Source organism: Montipora capricornis, chromosome 12 (genome assembly GCF_036669925.1).
Source record: "Montipora capricornis isolate CH-2021 chromosome 12, ASM3666992v2, whole genome shotgun sequence".
Lineage (NCBI taxonomy): Eukaryota > Metazoa > Cnidaria > Anthozoa > Scleractinia > Acroporidae > Montipora > Montipora capricornis.
This window is the reverse complement of record NC_090894.1, coordinates 1,237,963-1,253,560: the sequence shown is the minus strand read 5'-3', so window position 1 is coordinate 1,253,560 and position 15,598 is coordinate 1,237,963. Positions and strand designations below refer to the sequence as shown.

At 40.3% G+C, this 15,598-nt stretch overlaps 2 protein-coding genes and 1 pseudogene across 2 annotated transcripts in view; 1 reads left to right on the top strand and 2 right to left on the bottom strand.

Annotated features, from left to right (window-relative positions):
* LOC138025285 (uncharacterized) overlaps window positions 1-15,598 on the top strand; it is a 411,211-nt gene that overhangs the window by 170,660 nt on the left and 224,953 nt on the right. The gene's annotated exons all lie outside the window — the stretch shown is intronic.
* LOC138025283 (steroid 17-alpha-hydroxylase/17,20 lyase-like) lies at window positions 12,403-14,048 on the bottom strand. Its single transcript, XM_068872517.1, has one exon. It carries the CDS (start codon window positions 14,031-14,033, stop codon window positions 12,546-12,548), a length of 1,488 nt encoding a protein of 495 aa, XP_068728618.1. The 5' UTR covers window positions 14,034-14,048; the 3' UTR covers window positions 12,403-12,545.
* The window catches only part of LOC138025284 (steroid 17-alpha-hydroxylase/17,20 lyase-like), a 1,844-nt pseudogene continuing 1,282 nt past the window's right edge, over window positions 15,037-15,598 (bottom strand).

Genomic DNA, 15,598 nt, shown 5'->3' with positions numbered 1-15,598 from the left:
TTTCCTTTTCATTCCATACCACTGATTGTGGTCACTTTAGCTTATGCTATCGGTATAAGTCAAATACGTCACCATCGTTATCTTCCCAGTTTCATTTATCATCAAAATTTAAGATAGCTTTGGGTAGCTGGCATCTCACATCACTTACAGGCTAGCTCACTCAATGATTATGGAGATTTGGTGAGGATGGTCTCCTTTAAAATTCTTATCAAGTGACGAAACTCCTGGAAGCCGGTTAAGATTTTCAAATCACTAAATCACCAGTGTATTTATGGCATATAGTTTATTTGTGGCCCGAGTCGTATCATTTGCGCCCAAGCGGAGCGAGGAATGGGAAAAACAGCGAGTCCATCTCAAACAAACATAAATATGTTATTTACCGGATGGGAGGTCCGTGTGTCTTGAGTACGGCCCGGTGCCGAAGGCCGAGGGCATTACTCATTCGATACTCAAGACCAAGGGATCTAGGGAACGGTTTTTCCCATACGAACCTACCAAGACCGGGAAATAACCTTTTTTCTGTTTGTTTGAAAGTTGTCGTTGGTTTGAAAATCGTCGTTTTGTCTATATTTTCCTTAAATATTTGTCATTTCGGGAAGTTGTTTATGAGTAACTGTTTCTTTTGTTTGTAAACTTTCGCAAAAATCTCAATTTGACGCGACTAGCGCGGAAAAAATTCGGACCGCGATCCGCATCGCAAAATGAGCACGCTACTAGCCAATCAGATTCGAGGATTTAGGATTCCCGGGCGAAAGGACTTAAATAAGAATATGACCATCTCATCAGTTTCTTCTAAAAGCGACAGCAAATTTTCCTGGAGAAAAATTTGATGAAGGCCATTTGCTTCGTACAAAAAAAAAAATCTTTCGTTTGATTTTATTTACAGAAAAAATGGCAAGACTTCGTTTCACCTCCCGATCCCAGATACTTGGAGCAGAAACAACTGGAGTATGAAAGGATGCGAGAGAGGAAGAAAAAGAGAGAAGAGTGAAAACTGCTACAAAGAAGAGCCGAGGACTTGAAGGAGCTTGATGTTTGTCACTGTTGGAATGACATTCCTTCGCGCGATCTTAGTGCTTCCTTTGATCAATAATAGGGACTTTAGGGAGCTACGACAGCGACGACTTCACCTCAAAATATAACTTTGCAATATCGCAAGTCTTTCACGATTACATTCCATCTCGTTCACATCGCACATTGAGGGTAAATAATCCTAAAAATAAATTGGTACTGACGAACAGTTTCAAAGTAACATTATAGGAATGAAAGGATCGCATATGTACGCACACGTTATCATTAAACCCTCAAATTTGGTGATCTCACGTCGTTCCTCTCAAAGAGTACCGCAAAGGTATGTGCTAAAATGCGTGCCGCATGTGCACCACGATTAGTTTTCCTCTTTTAACCAATGGTATTACAGTGGAACCGCCATTAAGCGCCCACCTCTATTAAGGTAATTCCTTAGTATTGCATTGCGCATCCCTACGGCGCACGATTTTCGCGTCATTAGCGCGCGCACTCCGCGCGCACATGAGTGCGCGTACAAAACGTAAGAGATTTAACTCAAACTCTAGCCGATAGCGAAATAAATGCTCCTTTTCTCTCAAACAAGCGAGGTGACCCCCGATTTTTTTTCCAGGTATTTGCTAAGAGCAGTCTTATAAAGAACATATTTGAAGACTGAGAAAAAAAGTTTGATAGTAGAACATGAATTTTTTTGGAAAACAGTTCCGCACTGGGTGTATTTTGGCCAAGGCGGGAACTTTAAGCTAACCACGGAACCGTCCCAAAGAGTGCACTAATCCCACAACCAGGCAATCAAAAACGGCGTAAATGAGCAATACTGCTTTTGTGAATAAAAGAAGCTTTATTTTCAAAATAAAAAACTGTGTCTTTAAAGTAACCAAGACCTAATTCTGTATGAAGGTGATTCGACTTTTTAACGCGCAACCATTAAAAATACCCTAATTTAAGAGCCTGCTGACGTGTAAACAAGCGGGGTGACCCCATTTTTTTATTGCATTTTTTTAATGTTCTTATTATGAAAGTTAATTATGGACCCTTAATGCAACGTTTCAGTTACAGACATCGCTTCCTTTTCCGGTTGTAAAATCAACTCAGTTTACGCCATAGTTTGTTCTTGTTGAGTTGGGAGAACCCGTCATCGTCTTTTTATTGCCAACGACTCTTCGCTCAGCTGACGAGGTGGCAGCCTTAAGAGAGCCGAAGCGCGAGAGTGTTGTGTATACAGAAAACATTTCGATTGCTCCAGAGAAAATGTAATGTAGTGCACCTATCAATGGTTTGCCCTGGATGGGGTGGCGGGGGGCAACCCACGGGAATTAGACTTCGTATAGCGCACGTGGTTGGGGATTTTGACATCCACAACGGTCCTCAGGGTGGGAAATTTTGACTCGACCGCCATGTTGGAAAGTTGGGAGGACCTGGGAATGTTGCTTCTTTATGCCCAACTGTGCTCCATCGTTAAATTTCTATAACAGAAGGTATTTTCCCTACAGGTTTGAGAAGAAATATTTGTTCAAAAGCTCATTTAGATCAAAAGTTACTCCTTGCTTATGTCTTCCTAGATGCCGCCCTGCCAAACGTTTTCGAATGGATATTCTCTGTTTATAGATTTGCTAGTACACTCCAAATGTGAAATTAAATGAAATTCTGGTCAATTCTGGACCTCAGTTACAAACATCAGTTGGATGAAAGCGGAATACGACCTATTCCAGGCGTGACATACAAATGAATCCGGAAACCTGTGCCAAATCTCACCAAACAATGACAAGTAGTGCTTTAATACTCTTACCTTTTCATACTTTCTATGTTATTTTTTTAACAATTTTACACTATAAATACCACCAACTTTGTGCATTAGCCCCTCTTGATGACGACATGTTCTGGCATTGCATATTTTGTATTGCTGTAAATACTATGTGAAACAATTCACGGGTATTTTCAGCAGTAAAGAATGTATGTGAAATTGCTAAGCAAAACTGAACCATGCGAAATATCTAGAATATGCCTTCTTCATTTCGGGAATGCACAAAATTGGTGGAGACTGTTTGCCAACAACTATTATTACTCTCTGGAGGAGTGCTGCAATAAACTTGTTGTAAGTGCCTATCGATCATTTCGTTTAACGTACTATGCAAGGTCTGTGGTCCCCAGGTGTGGTAATTTGACTTACAATAGAGACCTAAGTGTGGGGAAATTGTCATTTGAATACTGAAAATGTCAAAATTCCTGTGGGTTGTAATCAAACAAACTGGCACGACGCGACATCGTCCTCGTGGATATTTATGATCGTGTGTTAGGAGGTGAGAGAAAGCACATTTTTCTGATCATTGTGGTGTGTGTACTTGCTTTGAATGGTCTTCAATGTTGCGTTTATTTTCAAAACAGCGTGTTCTATATTGAATGAACGAGCTCAAGAATGAACCAGCGTACGTGTTCTTATCGACCGCTGTCGTCAGGTTTGGCCCGCGTGCCATTGTCGAGTAGAGCAGTTTGTTTTTCGTTTTGAGACCATTCAGTTGTGAACAATTTAGTTTAATTTTCAAAGGAAATTATATTGTCTGTAAAGTACAAAATTAAACGATCAATTTGACGCATAATTCATGGCTGTATCTTGTAAAAGTCCTTTCCTTGCATTAACACTAAAGTCGTCAAAAGTCCGCATTCTTGTGAAAAGGAAATCCACACCCTCAACCCTAATAATGAACTCTATTTAATTAAGCAATAGAGACGTTTTCCGTGTTTCCATAGCCTCATCTAAACACGAGGGAGAGTTGGGAGACTTCGAGACAGTTATGAAAACCCGAGACGCAGTCGAGGGTTTGCATAACTGTCGAGATATGGAAATGTCCTCTATTGCTTTTATCAAATATTCCCTCAAAGATAGTTTGACAAATGAAGGAAAATGCTGTTTTTTTTTTACTTCTTGATTGAAACAGATTTTCTTGATACACGCTCATATTTCCTACCAGCCAATCAAACTTCGTGTGATGTCACAGCTGTTTCCATACTCTCATCTAAACACAGCTATTGACCAAAGAGTGTGCGCGTACTATCCTAAATATTTTATAATTTATTTTTGTGAACTGTATTTAGCGTTCTGGCATTGATTGATGGGGACACGGTGAAATCAAATCAAATCAACTGATATAAAACCGTAAGTTATTTTTTAAGGAAAGGGAAAACTGGAATACCAGGAGAAAACCATCTGAGAGTAGAGAACCAACAATCTCCACCCACATGTGACGTTAACTCTAGGAATGGACCTGGGCCACATTGGAGGCGACATTCTCGTTCCCAGCTGATCCCATCGTGATCTGGGAACGAGTATGCAGAGCCTTTCGTTTTCTCTTGCCAAGGCCCAGCCGGCTAAGAGAAACGATAGGATATAGGAACGAGAATGGGGAGGCGATTGCTCTCACCACTGCGCAATCCATGCACTCTCCCTTCTCCAATATGTAACCAAGAGTATTGAAGAAATGAGTGCTTCCTTCTCAGTTTTCGCGACCTACACGTTCTGCTGCGAACGAAACTCCTTTTAGCATTCAGGGACTTCTCATCTCGATGTTAACAATCGTAAATGCGTGATTGCGTGTGTAGTATATGTCAAAGAATAAGTAGAGGAGATTGTAGAGAACGCGAGTGCCGCATATAAATTCGTGGTTTATGGGCACGTGTGATGTTTTGAATGTTCTCAAAATTGTACGGGCCGTAGAATGGCCATAAATCATGAAATGAAAGGGGAATTTAAATTTTAGGTTTCGCAGTTTTGCCCCTGTAGTGTAGCGGAAGTGATGTACAGCAGAAATTGCGTTTATACCACTTGAGCAGGGACTGGGTAGTAGCATTCTGTAGGGTCCGCCATTTTGTAATATAGTTGTGTTTAGCGAGTCTGTGTTGCTGATTTTCTCCCCCATCGAATCATTACAGCCCCTTGCGGTTTTTGCGCTGAAAAACGTTGGTTTTTCGGTCTTAGTATCTCTTGCGGCTTTTCTATTTTTAGCATTTGGTTTTCGGCGAAAACAAAACAAGCGGTTTTTCGCTTTTTGGTATTACCTACGGTTTCAGTTCGGCAATTATAACTGACGGCCGAGTGCAAATTCTACAACGTTAAATACTCCATTTCTCGAATAGGCCTTTTTGCAACAGTTCCTCACGTGACCGTCTTTTCGTAAACACAATGATCAAGGGCGGATTTAGGGGTAGGGCCAGCGGGCCCCGACACCCCTCCCCCTTTTGTCCAGGAATTTTTTTCTTTTATATAGATGCGAATCACTGTTCTGCAGTGTCTTACATACAGTTGTACGAGTGAAGGTAGGCTTTGTAAGGCAATAGAGAAAGGAAAGCAGTAGTTGCCAAAAGAACGAACCCATTGACACTCGTAAACCAGGTGATTAGTAAATGTAGGCGGGAGCCCATCATCATGGGCTCCTGATGTAGGTTACATTTCATCGCCTTTCTGATTATAGGAAAATTTCTACGCAAGTTACAACATACGCAATTTTAAATCTATTTGGCCACATGTTATCTCCGCCAATGGCCACTGCGCTACAAAATCCAGGTTATTCGGTTCTGAAAACTGAGTTTTAGTCAAAAAGCGAAATGACCGAAGAAATATTAAGCAATCAATGCAGCAACTGCAACTGTACATGTATCTTAACTGAGCAAGGAACAATGAAACTAAGAGATTTAGTCTTTGCTTTAAGTAGAAATCTACTTGAACTACACTTCCATTGAATTGATCTATTTAACTTTACAGAAATGAGAAAGCCCCCTTTTTTCCCAGTAGTTACAGACTGAGCTTCTGTAACCGACTTTCAAGAGGTACAGTGTGCATCAGGTGGTTTTACTTTAGATAGTGATTAGTTCGGTTTCAGAACTTTTCTTACTTCAAATACCTTTTGCCTTTACAGATATACATCACATATGAAAAATTTAACTTATAATTCATATCAAATATGAAAAATTCTGATAATAAGCTCACTGCTTTTCAAAAATCCGAGAGACACGTTAAATGTAACGGGCGCTTTTCTATTTTACGAATTGACAAGGAACACTGGACACAAATAATTTTTCAGAGCGGGCATTGGGCGGAGGGAGGGGGGGGGGGGGGGGGTGGTTAGGGGTTCGCTCTCCCGCAATTGCGTTGGCCCAGTCTTTATGGAAATTCTGGATCTGCCCCTGATGATTCTGCTGGTTTCATGAAGTTATTTTTCTAGAAATAAAAATAGCTGCTTAAAATATGCTACCATACCGATCTTTGTAAGTATATCCTTTAAACTGATGTTGTTACAGTTGAAGAATTTATAAGGGTTTCTATATGGGAAAAGGACGCGTTGCCATCCAGTCACGTGTCAATGATTTTCATACAAATCCTTCTATTTTTGTAAATATGAAAGTGTGAAAATCTCCACCCTTGCACATTTATTCTTACTCATTTGACCTACGGTAAAAATAGGAATCTGAGCGCTGTTTGTGACACATAATTACAAAAAAAATTACACAGGAGAAAATTTTCAAGAGTTTAAAGAGGCAGTGTCACGCTACTTTAGTCTAACTTCAATAACCAGTTTGTTACAAATTGCCTTTTAGCTCCCTGTGCGGTTTTGCGGTTTGTTAAAGAGCCCATTACCCTCTTCCAAAATGCTCGAGCATCGGGGGTGGAAGTTTACTAATGAATAATGAATAATGGCATTAAATGAAAAATGAATAATGAATATTTGGGTTTGGAAAATCAGGAATAATGAATATAACACAGCCAGCCCATTGCCGTGGAATAATGAATAAAACAGGTTAATTTTAATTGCAACCTAGGTCATTTTTATTTTAAACTAGGTTGAAATTGAAAATAGAAAACATCAACAAAAATCAATCAATTATTAACAAGTACGTGTAATATATATATTGACCGTAAGTAAATAGGTCCTAGTGGTGAGTGGATGAACTTAGTGAACATAGTGATGAGTATTTTATAAAACCCCAGTAGTTGTTAAGTCTAGGCGATGATTTTGAATGGTTGATTTTAAGGTTGGGGTTAGGCATACTGTGCCTGATAACCGATTCTACATTTCTGTCTCAGAGCTTTTTAGAAGAACATTGTTCATTTTGATGAATCTCCTTTGGAGGGCAGGGGGCAACAATATTGAATTATCTTCCAAGAAATAAAAGAATTGAAACATACACGATGTATTGTTGATTTTAAATTTGCTTAGTTATTTGCTCTATCTTTTGCTTACTTTGAATTCGTTATAATCAAAGGGAAGTAAAAACAAAACTTTGAAAGTCAGAAAAAAGGGTTCATAATCTATTGATCAGAAGCCATTTTGTAGGCTCTTGCAAGTGTTATTTCTTTTGCATTATCAAATAAAATATTTGTTGTTTTTTTTTAATTTTGCTGAGTCTGCTTGTAGTGATAAATCCAAATTTTGTGATTATTCTGGCACAGTCTCCTTCAAGTTCTCCAATTTGAGCAAGTAGCACATTTGGATGAAAGGGCGTTTCCTTTTCCATTTTATTAATTTTCAGCGCCACATAATCCTAAAGTTCGAACTTCTTCCTTTTCTTCTTCCCTTTCTGCAGACTGCTTGCTGCCTGCAAATAGTCGGCGCTGATAAGAAGTATTTAAGCTAAACACCTATTTCAAACAGTGCTGATAAACAGTATTCAAGTCTCAGGACCCATTTTTGAGCGGTACAACTGTGATTCAAGGTTAGTCTGGAGTCCGCGGTCTGCAGTTTGCAAGTGTCAGACACCGCTCTCCTTTAATGTCAGGCTCATCCTGCCACTTTTTCAAATTATTCACCATTCTCCTGCTCTGTATTTGAGGTAGCTGTGACTTGTGCACTCTTTTGGATGTCCTATGGTGCGGACGTTCGAATCTTTGGAGCGGCATGGAATGCTGTGAAAGTTCAAGGCACAGTTCGTTGGTAGTAAGCAAGGACAGTAAGGGGGAAGGAGAGGGCGAGACGGTAAGTGGAAGAAGAACGGAAGGCAAGGGAAAGGTGGAAAAGGGTGGTTTTTTTTTTATTCGCCCTAAAAATCCAGTCCCCATTTTTTAAATTACATCCCCCAATAAAAGGGAAACCCTTTCTTAGACAGTTCATAATAACCTAGCTTGAAAAAAAAATTGACCTAAGTTGAAATTAAATTATATTAAATTTTAATTCAACCTGTAACATAGTTTTTGATACATTTTTGAGAGGGGCTTTATATTTATACGATGAAATTTCTGTTTTCGTGAAATCAGTCGGCAATTAGGAAATTAAAGAAAACTGCATACAAACTACAAAAGACTCCTTCCAAATCTGTTCCGAAGCTTCAGACTCAGATCAGACTGGGACTATTGTAGAATCTGCCAAACAACTTGTCGTAATGACTTCTTGAATCGTTTTCTGTCTGAACGTTTCAACTTAGATTCACGTGGACGGTTAGTGATTGGCCGTTTTTATATTAGAGACGCATAATCCGTCTGGGATTTTTTCTGCGTCTGTTAAATTCGTCTAGTGTGAAGACGGGCACGGGACGCATTATGCATCTGGACGAACTTTCCAGTTTAGTGCGTCTTGGAAGACAAACTAAAGTGGATAATTCCTCCAGACGCATTATGCGTCTTTTGCCTGCCTTTTCACTTACGCAGAAAAAATTTATTTGCCCAAGTTCGTCCCAGAGAGATTATGCGTCTTTCATGGTTTGTCCCGTCTTTACACTACTATGGGTAACATGAGAAAAGTATAATTCGTCTGGACGGATTATGCGGCGTCTCTAGCTAGTATAAAAACGGCCAATGCTTGATGTCCAAATTGGTGTCAGTGTGTCAACGACGGTGCACGCATGGTCGGCTTATCAATGATGTAATTGTTGGATACTGAATTGTGTGGAATGGGGAAAAGCAAGAAATCAGAGAAAAAGAGGAGTCGTGACCGACAGTAAAGCGATATTAAGTTCACCTTGTTTTGTTTTATGGAACTTTCCATTTTATGTTTCTAAACCTGAATGGTTTTTAAAACTTTGTTTTTTTGTACAGCTCACGTTCCAGGTTACCCAAAAGGAGGCGCGGGCGTTCAAAGCGGTCGACCGGCAGGTCAGCTGGTATCAAGCTAGCGCAAACCAAGCACTTTCTAATACCAAGTTTTACCATGAAAGAACATGAATTTAGGATAAAGCCAGTGAGTAATACGGATTTTCAACTTGACATTAATCTCTAAAACTGTAAAATACATACGTGAAGTAGTGTCTGCGCCAATAAAGTCAATTTTGAAGTTCAAAAGTTTGAATAATATCATACTTCAAAACGCATGAAATACAGTCTCTGAAAACCTTATTTTCAAAATTCCGCGGTGGAGCATGCCCGTGCAACCCCCTTTGGTCTGTCTCGTTGGATCGCACACTCCCTCAAAAAAAAAAAACGCTCGCCTTCAGGCCTGAGTTGCCTGTATGTATAGGCACATAAAATAACAGTAACTTGATGTCGGCTCTAGGAACTTAAAAAGTTCCGCAACCAACAAGGCTATGCCGTGTATGCCAGGCTCTGAATTCAAATTTGTGAAAATAGCCACTGGCAATAGCACTGCTTTTGGAGACACATCATCCCCTTGAGAATTAAGTTTATAGTCGAATGTACATAATTTATTTCGTTTTGGTGCAATGTCTTATAACCACGTTATGGTGTTATGGTGGTGTTTTCGGACAATGTTCTAATAATTGGTGTCAGTTATGAATAATCAAAAAGAACTTAAAAAGTATAATGAATAATTGAAAGAAAAACCCAAAGAATAACGAATAACCGAGGTACAATTATTCAGCGTCCACCCCCGAACGAGCACGTTCATAAGATTTTCCATTGGTTGTATACTCCACAAAATTACTTCACCACTGTATTTCCATAGCAACTTCCGTATTACATTGTATCGCATTTCATAACCTAATTATGCTTTCGTCATTGAGCAATCAGAAACGCAATGTTCTGTTGATTGTATAATAATTCGAAAATGCAACTGTCATAGCGTAGTACATACCTCTTTGACCATCTGTAGTATATACCTCTTTGACCATCTGTTATCCTAGGGTTACAGGGATGGTGCAGTGGTGAGAGCACTGGCCTGCCACCAATGTGGTCCGGGTTCGGTTCCCAGAATCAGCGTCATATGTGGGTTGAGTTTGTTGGTTCTCTACTTTGCACCGAGAGATTTTCTCCGGGTACTCCGGTTTTCCCTCTCCTCAAAAACCAACATTTGATTTGATTTGTTTTCATTGTTAATTTCAGTTTACAGTGTCCCCAATAGAGCTTTTGCACGGCAGCCATGTTGCATGGCAAGAACAATAGTTTCTTTTTTATAGGAACAAATGTTCTTTCTAAAGCAAAACATTTTCATTTTTCCTGCCATGCAACACGGCTACCGTGCAAAACCTCTATCAGTGCTCCAGCGCACTTCTATGGAGAATGCTTTTTTCATAAATTGTTCCAGAACAATTTTTTGGAATAAGGTAATCACTCACTCCCACAGGCTACGATGACGTATTGTGTCGTTCATGTGTTTGGTTAACTTGAGAGAACTCTTTCTCGCAAATATCGTATTGTCATAAGCGTTCTCAAATTTGTTGTCATTCAGGCGTGTGGACATAGCTCATTGTGTGGTTTGTATATGTGCAATCAATTATGATGATCCTGTTCAGGTTATTAAATATTCTCATAGAAAAAAGAATGAGGACTTCAAGTGTGAGCGCAATCAATGGTATCGGTCCCGTTCAAGTTATTGAATATTCAAGAAATAATACTCGCGCCGTTGTTGTTTTTCTGATCACTCTACGGCAGTAACATCATGTGAAAAAAAAAAGAGGCAAAAACTTCAAATATAGCATCCAAACTCGTTTGGATGAAAGGTTAGGGTTCGTTTGTTGGGATTAGGATTAGGGCAAGGACTTAGGCTGTGGAGGTCCACGGCGCAACAGCTCCACCCGCCGCAGAACTGCTATTTGCTATTTTACTCTCGTTATTCCCGAGGATGTGTGGTTGAAAGTCCCACTTATGTGTCTTTGCCGTTTTTTATTTGTAGTTCGGGAAATTTAGACATTCATTTAAGCGTGACCAGCATCAAGACATCTGCAGCAAGTCTTCTTGTGCTTCTAAATGACTAGAATGTGTTTTTTCTCTTCCTAGATTAAGAGAAGTTCTGGTGGAAGGTCCGGGTCAGAGTACCCTGCGAGCAGAGTCTCTTTCGATCTTCCTAGATTTAGAATGCTTGCTTTAAGATTGGATTTTCCAAAGTCTTTGCAGAATATGTTTCTGCTGGGACATGCATGTCAGCCAATTACGAGAGGAAAAGTGGATGTCCGTTCAGCACAGTGACCTTGCTGGTGCTTACAAGTAAGGCACAAGGTGTTGCTCACTTAAAGCTCTGTTTATACGCGTGAGTGAAAAATACCATTTAGGTATTTCAGCCCAAAGAAGGCATTGTTCATTCTGACCGTCGTACAAAGGCGATATCTGGGGCAAACGAAGTGTTGTTAGGCCCGTTCCAATCGCCGCTCCATTCATGCGCCGAACCTAACTGATGAGTTAAGAGCGGCAGAAAAGCGGCGTTTGAATCAATTTGGTTCGGCAGGTTAGGTTTGGAGCGGCTAAAAACGTTAAGTTCGGCAGCGTCTGTCGCACCTTGCAACGTTGGAGCGGCGGCTGATTCACAAGGCGCTCTTGTCATGTGCCGAACCTAACGCATAAATTGTGATAATTTATAATCTTAATAGAATACACTCTGAAGTTTTACCTGTACCAAGGCCCCTTTTACCATTGTATGGATTTCACTTTGGTTCGACCCAGGTACGGTGTATGAATCAGTCGTCGCTCCAAAGTCGCTCTTTAGTCAAACTTTATTGAGTTAGGTTCGGCACATAAGCGGAGCGGCATTTGGATCGGGCCTTATTCTCTTTCTAATAGATGACAACGCAGGCTTTTTGCGCGACTCCAGTTAACTTCATGATCCTGCACGGGGTCGTCTTAATGCCTGAAATGCTGGACCTGCATTTGTCCCCCAGAGCCACCTCAACCTTATCAAAGTATGCATCTGCTTGAAAAAATGGAGTGAGATGCGGAATTGCAGGGAAATTAATTCAGTTTTTAAAGAAAGAGGAATACTACAATGACGGTGATCTTTTGTTTTTTAATAAGGTGCAAATGAGATGTGTCCGTGTAATTTAACGACATGTCGGAAGACATTCTGTTTGATCGTTTCAGCATCAGAACTCACTATCTTGTCCTTCAGAGAAAAGAGCATTTCCGATTATTTCAACATTACTCCTTCTGCAAATAAAATTCGCACTTAAGTCTGAGGACTTGTTTGACAGGCATGAACTGCATTGGTGCTCAGTTAGGCGAATAAACTGCAATTCAGTCATCGCTATGTGCTCGCGTTCGCCACAACACCTTAAACGTGAGAATTAATTTACGTCCTTGGTTAGTAGAGAATATAAAAGAAAGGTGTCAAAATGCGAAATGCTGGTCACCGAAACATAATGTATTAAGGATATCAAAATACGTGCCTCTTGATTGCACAAACGTTGAAGGACTGTGGCATGAGGACAATTCCTACATCAGGTTGTAGAGTGGGAAGATCACAGCCTGGTGGATTCTCAAACTTGAAGCTGTGCAGCAAGCGTGCCAAGACCAAAAAGAGCTGCATTCGGGCAAGTGACTCTCCTAAGCAAACGCGACGCCCTCCCGAAAACGGTAATAAAATACCTGCTTTTGGTGTTTGGAAAAGGCCATTGTCGTCCAGGAATCTCTCAGGTTTAAACTCATTGGGATCATCCCAGATCTCTGGATTGTGATGAAGAGACCATAAGTTGACAAGCACTGTCGTGCCTTTTGGTATGTTATACCCCTGCAGAGTTGTATCCACTGTAGCCTTGTGTGGAACAGCTAAAGGGGCAAGAGACGAGAATCTATGGATTTCTGCAATCGTAGCCTCCAAATACGGTAGATTCTTTTTGTCAGTGAGGTCTGGAAGGCGACTATACCCGATGACGTCATCCAGCTCTTGATGCAGCTTATCTTGAACATGTGGGTAATGTATCAGGTATACGAGTGTCCAACACAATGTACTTGAAGTGCTTTCTAACCCACCCATAAAGACTTCAGAAAGAGAGAGGATGAGATGCTCGTCAGTGAGGAATCCTTTCACAGAATCGTCTTCGTTTTCAGCCTCCTTTTTTGCCTTTATCAAGAAGTCTGCCAAATCTCTTGGATGCTGTACCCTGTTAGCTTGAACGTGTTCCCTGTAAATCCTGCCAATTAGTTCATCTCTTTCCTCACGTCTCCTTTTTGCAGTCTGGATGGATTTGAACGGTAAGAAAGACAGGCATGGAAACACGTCCACCAAGCTCCCGGACGCAAGCATCTTCGCCACGCCAGTGATCATCTCAAGTATCCGTAAAAATTCGGGGTCATCCAGTTCATATCTAGAACCAAAAGCCATTGTACACATCACGTTCATGACAGCAGGCCGAATCTCTTTTGCGATATCATGAGGTTCCCCATTCCATGAACTCACTCTCTTTAAAAGCAGATCGAACTCGTCTTCGATTACCTTGCTTTCCTTTAAAATTTCATTCATGTATCTTTTCAGTGCAGAGGCAGTGATTTTGCGATGAAGCCTCCATTGCGGAGAATAATCTGTCATGACGATTGCTTTGCCCTGTGAATAGACCTCTCCAGTATAAACGTTTGGACGCCCTGCGAACTCGGACGATCTAGTGACAAGAACTTCTTTGATGGCTTCCTCACCGCTGACTATTACAACGAGTTGACTTCCAAGATATAAGCGAAAGACATGGCCATATTGTTTTTCCATCTTCATTAAGTCAATATGCGGTGAGTCGACGGCCACCTTTAGCAAGTTTCCGATAATCGGTAATGGAAAAGGCCCTGGAGGCAAAGAATTGGCCTTAAAATATCCATTGAAAGCCCATTCAAGTAAAATTAAGGCGAAAGTAGACCAGAGCAGCTCTTCAAACATGACTTTGTGTCCAAAGCTGATCCCAAATTGGGCAAACTATTGATGTGTTAAATTTTTGCATATTCAATTTCATGCAGCAAAAGGGTTTGTTGATAAGCTGTGATTGTAATGATCTAATGAAATTTAAGCATCTTTTCCGGCCGATGCAGTTGCTGATAAAGTTGAAAATTAATCGATTACAGTAAAAATCACACGCCGGCTACCTTGCGTAGAATTAGAAATCGATATAAGAAATTCCCGACGAACGTAATATGCCTTTCGCAAAAAAATAAAAGTTTATAATAAAATCCAGTGGACCGTTTTGTGTTTCATTGATGCCAGTCACTGTATCGGAACGGGTTAACATGTCATGACATGTTCACATTCATCGTTTTCATTGTGACGGATTTTAAGCACATTAACTTTCACGGCAAATGTTATTGACAACAGAGAAAAAACAAAAACGAGTCCGTGTGTTTATGAAAAGCTCTATAGCATTTATTATTATGGTAATGTTTGGCGTTCTTGAAAAAGAGTATTTGGCCGTTAATAAAACGGCTTTCGAGGATGACGGCGAAGGATCGCTCTAAAATCTGTAAAATCATCTGTGTGCTCTTACCAGCGCTGTTCTGCTCTTTGCGGACCCGCTCGCGCGAATACGGTGCGAAAATGAAAAAGTCAGCGTGATTTTTTTTCACAGTTGCATTTGTAGGGAAAAATTGTTTTGACGTAAATATCTGAGAACTAATAAAGATACCGTTGGACGTATGAAATTGTCAACCATAGTATTTGTCACATTCGGACAAGCGTAATCTGGTTTATAGAGGATATAATATTAAAAGTGTGTATAACTTACATTAAGCTAGAATGGTACTTTATTCTACTGCAAGTATATTGCATTGGTCGGGAATCGAACTTTGTTCTCTCCCTTGGCAGGCCCGAATTGCTAGACACTCCATGAAATTTTATTCCAAGGATATGAAATTGCTGCGAATATTGTCGTTTATGTGCAAGAATAAGGAAATTTGAAGCACAGGGTGATTTATTTGAGTTACTCTAAACATCGTCTGTTTACCTGTGAAAAATACTGACTATATAGTTTGCATAGTTGTGTTATGCACAGGCAAATATTCATGGTGAAAATGCAGAATAAATGACTCAATGACGGTTAAAATGTTCGTTAAATAGCTCTCAGGTACCCAGGTGTTTTTCTCAAATCAAATTAGATATTACAATGAACGCTGCATGACCAGAACGTGTGAATTATTTTACTGACCGCCTTAGTTAGTAGAAAATGTCAAACATAATGTGTCAAAATGTGAAATGTGCGTCACCAAAACATGGAAGGGTCTCAAAATATGTGCCTCTTGACCGCACAAACTTTAAAGGACTGTGGCATGAGGACAATTCCTACATCAGGCTGTAGAGTGGGAAGATCACAACTTGGCGGGTTCTCAAACTTGAAGCTGTGCAACAATCGTGCCAAGACAAAAAAGAGCTGCATTCGGGCAAATGACTCTCCCAAGCAAACGCGTCGTCCTCCTGAAAACGGTAATAAAACACCCGCTTTTGGTGTCTGGAAAAGG